This window comes from Oratosquilla oratoria, chromosome 20 (assembly GCF_046742065.1).
Source record: "Oratosquilla oratoria isolate Oo_2021 chromosome 20, ASM4674206v1, whole genome shotgun sequence".
NCBI classification, from domain to species: domain Eukaryota; kingdom Metazoa; phylum Arthropoda; class Malacostraca; order Stomatopoda; family Squillidae; genus Oratosquilla; species Oratosquilla oratoria.
This window is the reverse complement of record NC_134796.1, coordinates 37,600,227-37,605,226: the sequence shown is the minus strand read 5'-3', so window position 1 is coordinate 37,605,226 and position 5,000 is coordinate 37,600,227. Positions and strand designations below refer to the sequence as shown.

The 5,000-nt window shown below is 38.2% G+C and overlaps 1 protein-coding gene across 1 annotated transcript in view; it reads right to left on the bottom strand.

Moving 5' to 3' along the window:
- LOC143036232 (uncharacterized) overlaps window positions 1-5,000 on the bottom strand; it is a 9,264-nt gene that overhangs the window by 2,963 nt on the left and 1,301 nt on the right. The window contains 3 exon segments of the mRNA XM_076203480.1: window positions 3,181-3,571; window positions 3,866-3,938; window positions 4,468-4,605. Of these exon segments, the coding sequence (XP_076059595.1) occupies window positions 3,181-3,571; window positions 3,866-3,938; window positions 4,468-4,605 (602 nt within the window).

Here is a 5,000-nt window from a genome sequence, read left to right as displayed (position 1 = left end):
CTATATACCTATTTACACTATTGAGCCTACGAAGTTTGTTATCTAAATTAGTATTTTCTGGTACTATAACTTAGCAAAGTGGCTTTGTAGGGTGCTGTCTTCTTTTTGCATTTTCTCGTCAATTTTCCTCGTGATTATATTATGCAAATGTTAAGAGATAATCTAGGTATTGTCATATTGAATAGTTTTGATGTTGAATCACTGCTTACTTGAGTTCCTTTAAATGATACATAAACATTTGTCGAAATTAGATATATGCACATAATTAATTTTCTCTAGTTGTATTCAACATATTTACACTCGCCTGGGTGTGTATATCTTCATATATATTTCTATTATGAGGGGCATTCTATCATAAAAAGTTTAGACGTGCTATGGGATTTTGTTTTCCTTTGTGTTAAATAACCTTTACAAGGAACAATTTAAAATATGAAATTTTGCTCAATGGTAAACCCCAAGACATGCAATGGTTCAAATAAGAAAATTGAAAATTTCCTATTTACTATTCCTGTGGCTCTTTTGATGTGATATTTCACGTTCAACTGATCTTTTACCTAGTATCGCATTTAAAGTTGAATTGAAAACAGATGGTTAGCTGAGTAAAAGCAGCAACGACTGCAACAGCACTGTAGGAGAGAGGCCAAACGCAGAGTATGAGATCCAATGTCTTTAACGTTTCGCCCTGCTGGGCGAAACGTTAGATACATTGGATCCCATACTCTGCGTTTGGCCTCTCTCCTACAGATGGTTAGCTGTCTTTTATGTCTTGGTTATAAGAGGTAATCCGTCATTTGATTCCAGGAAGTTATTTACATTTTCGCCCATTCCTCTGTTAATCTTCTTACCTTCTTACCAGCCGCCTGGTAGGATTATGTCCTGTAAGCCAGCGGTCCTCGTTTCCTAATTTCTCTCCATCTTTATCTCTGTAGACTTCACTTTGCAGTATCTCTGTAAGATCTTCTCCTGAAGACAAATACTCTCTCAGGTTTATTTCTCATAATCTGTTTTCTTGATTATTTAGATAGAAAGATAAATGTAATTAAAAAGAAAAAAAATTACGAGGTGAGCTATTCCTTCGTGTTTTATAAAGAACGACCTTGAATGTTCCTAATCTTTTTCCTCCAGAAATGCGAAAACTCACGAGGGACGCAGTACATATTTATATGTTTCTAAAAAGAAATGATAATCTTAAACTTGAAAATATCTTTGCACTAAATATTAATCAGGGAAAGTCAAACCCTTGTTTGGAATAGTGGTGCCATAACATATAAATTCAATTAGAGTTCTACACCAAAAATTTTAAAATTAGTAGACATCTCCAAAACAAATTATTTCAATTTGTCACAGGGGCTCAACTAACACACCCTAATTTGACCCTAACCAGACTGAAATTATTTACTTATTTCATAAGATGACAAGTTGTATATATCAACATCATAGTAACTCAACGAGCGAATCCTTAAAATCACAATAAAAGGGAACCCATACTTGGTAAATGAGATAAAAAAATGATCTTATGTTATCAGAATAAGAAGACATCTTATTTGTCATCATAATATAACGTCTCTTCAAAACCCACGCCGTTAGAAAGAAGCAAGTCCTTAAAAGCATAATAAAAGGGATCCCATACTTGATAAATAAGATAAAAAAAATTATCTTATGTTATCAGAATAAGAAGACATCTTATTTGTCATCATTATATAACGTCTCTTCAAAACCAAAACCGTTAGAAAGAACTGAAGTCATTCACCAATTTCGAAGCTCAAAAGAGGACTATACGCCTCTCTCTTCTTATTTGTCTGACATCGAAAAAACTGACACGTCGTCTCATATGTCATTTTCAAAATAAAAGACCCAAAACCCACCAATGTTCTCTCCGTAACGACATCTTTTGCCAACTGTTACTGACACCGCGACACAAAAAGATTATAAATCTTAGAAGCTTTTTACGTAAATTATTATAGCTTTATGGATTGAGATGATAGGTAGTAATTGAGATGTGTACATTTGTACGCCTTATGGTCTCTTGCCTTCTCCTCCATTCTTATGTTTTTACAAAAGAAGGAATCCTCATGATCGATAAGCACTAGCAAATCCTGGTGTTACCATACAGAAGAACGTTGCCTTTATTCCTCGACCACGACGACAAGTCAACTCCACAGCTTCCATTCATTGAATCGACTTTATCCAATTCTCCTTGGCGTGTCACACTATGTGACCTGTCCCAACCTTAAATGATATATCCATACAATTTATATTGCTGTGACCTCTTCTAAATATAATTCCGTTTGTATTTTATCCAAATACATTGAAAGACATTTAATATAGTATTTACCTGAAATGCTTCCTTGAATATTAGTACAATTTTCCCCTTCTCTGTTGATCTTCGGAGAATTCCTTCAAGGTGCATCTGATGGAAGGCTGTTCTTGAATGATAAGGACGGCTTCAGTTACGTTGAGGCAGCGGGAATTGTTTTATTTGAAGAGGATTTCCATGTTGGAATCTTAGGCAACGTCGGTGATTGTAAGAACCGCACTTCAACATACATCAGTATTACCGTATCAAAACGGCTCTTATTCCATCTCCAAAACATTGGCACTCAACGTCACACCAACGACAAACACATAACTCGCACCGTATGTGTACTAGACTTCAACAAATAAGTATATATATATATATATATATATATATATATATATATACATATATATATATGTATGTGTGTGTGTGTAATAATAATAATAATAGGTTTATTGAGATAGGAGTGATACACTGACAATAATACAATTGAGTACTTTTATGAGTAATATAGTAATTATAAGAGTGATATGCTTAGTCTAAAATTTATAATGAGTTTATTGTGTGGACAATGGATGGAATGGCACTGTTCTTGTATCGGTCAGTCCTCGGCGCTCTGATGGGCTTGATTTTGTTAGAATGCCGAGTTGCATGGCGGGTGGTTGTGGTGTTAGGTGGGAGGAAGTGACGGTGACGTGGGTGTAGCATTAGGTCCTGTCCAACCTTATTCAGTGCCTCACTGTGTTTGTCGGACAATCTTGGCAAGCTGAGGGTGGTGAGGGCGTGTTCGTGTGTGTGTGTGTGTGTGTGTGTGTGTGTGTGTGTGTGTGTGTGTGTGTGTATGATAAATCTCTTAAAAATGTAACAGGTATAACAAACACATTCGTAGGACACTAATCCTCTTATGCATAAGTTGGCCGATAAGCTGGACGGGCAGGACGGTATGGTCTAGGAGTTGGACGATAGGGGGCTGGTGTAGGGTGGTAGGGGGCTGGTGTAGGGCGGTAGGGGGCGGGTGTAGGGCGGTAGGGGGCGGGGGTAGGGTGATAGGAGGCGGGGCGATACTGTGGGTACTGGGCTTTGCCCTCGTAGGTGACTTCGGCCACGAAGCCGGAGTCTCCGTTGACGGTGTAGGTGACCCTCTGGAGGCGACCGTCCGGCAGGAGGACGTAGTAGGAGCCCTGAGTGTCGTAGCCATCACGGCCCTCCTGATGACCGAAGTCGTTCCTGGAGTATTCGTCCTTCACGGCGGGTGTAGAATCAACAAGATATTTTATATATATATATATATATATATATATATATATATATATATATATATATATATATATGATGTCTCAACATATATATATATATATATATATATGTATATATATTTATATATGTATATATATATACATAGGTACGAGTATATTAATTTTCAGTTGAATGTGAGTATATATCATGTATGTATTGGCAGTTATACAAAGTGAGTGGTAGATGAATATGAATATAAATATATATCCAGCGAGGAATGACCACGGCCAACCACAGCACGTCTACTGAGAATCTGTTGCCTTTCCTCACGCTTGCCGCTGGATACAGACGGACTCATATCCGTGGTACTTAGTCAGACAGGACCCAGCACATCGCGGCACGTCTAGTGACGATCAGTCAAAGCTGGTAAAATGATACAGTACTTTGCATATTCGCGCGGCTATACAAGATTTCTCGTGTACACCGCCCGAGGGGGAGGCGCAGCTGACAAGTAGTCTGTACGGTGAGGTCTAGGTGTTATGTGTCGTATCAGGTGTTTGTGTTTGGTGTGCAGTCATTCTAGGTGTCTCATGTGAAGTTTGTGTTTGAGTTGGTTGAGTGGGCGGATGTTGGCTGATCGGTGTATGGAATCAGTTGGTCTGAAGTTGCTCCATCGCGAACCCATGATGAATAGGACTGCGGCATTCTGAACCTTCTGATAGTCACAGTTGTTTGTGGGGCTTGTCAGCTGGGTTAATCCCGGGAACTGGCACAGAATCGCTTTGACTAGGGATAGGTACAATCGACGTTTGGTGGACAGTGTTGCGGTTTTAAAGCTGTTTAACCTTTCCAACACAGCCTTAATTGTGGCTCCCTTTTTTTTTTTTTTTTTTTCTTTTTAAGTCCAGTATCCAGTGTGCTACTCAACATACAGGCATGATCTTTCAATGGGATGTTTGTGTTGTTTATCTTAAGCGGAGTGTTCATGATTGTTTTGTTGGTGTTCTTGCATGAAGGACCAGAGGATTTGGATTTTAATGCCAAGTTGTATTTTAATGCCAAGTTGTATTCTGTGGTTTATATCCACTTCCATATCTCCACAGTCGTTGACGTGTGAACTGAGATATTCAAAATATCATACCCTATATACTTCTTTTCCTAGCTTCATATTTCCTTCCCGATGTTTCCCAACTAAATATAAATACCCAGTTTTAGTACTCTTGATATATAGATCTCTGTCTTTTATTGTCTTTCTATAGCTCTATATCTTTCTCTTATCTTTTATTTTACTGGTAGCAACCAACACAATATCGTCTGCTAAGAGCATAATCAATGAAACCTTAATATCTCTTGCCACCACATTTATTAGAGGGTAGATGTAGTACAAGGGTAGGCAACCCATGCAAAACGTGGCACACTTACGATTTTTTTTCCTGCTCATGAAACCCAGAGCTCACCTTAGAAT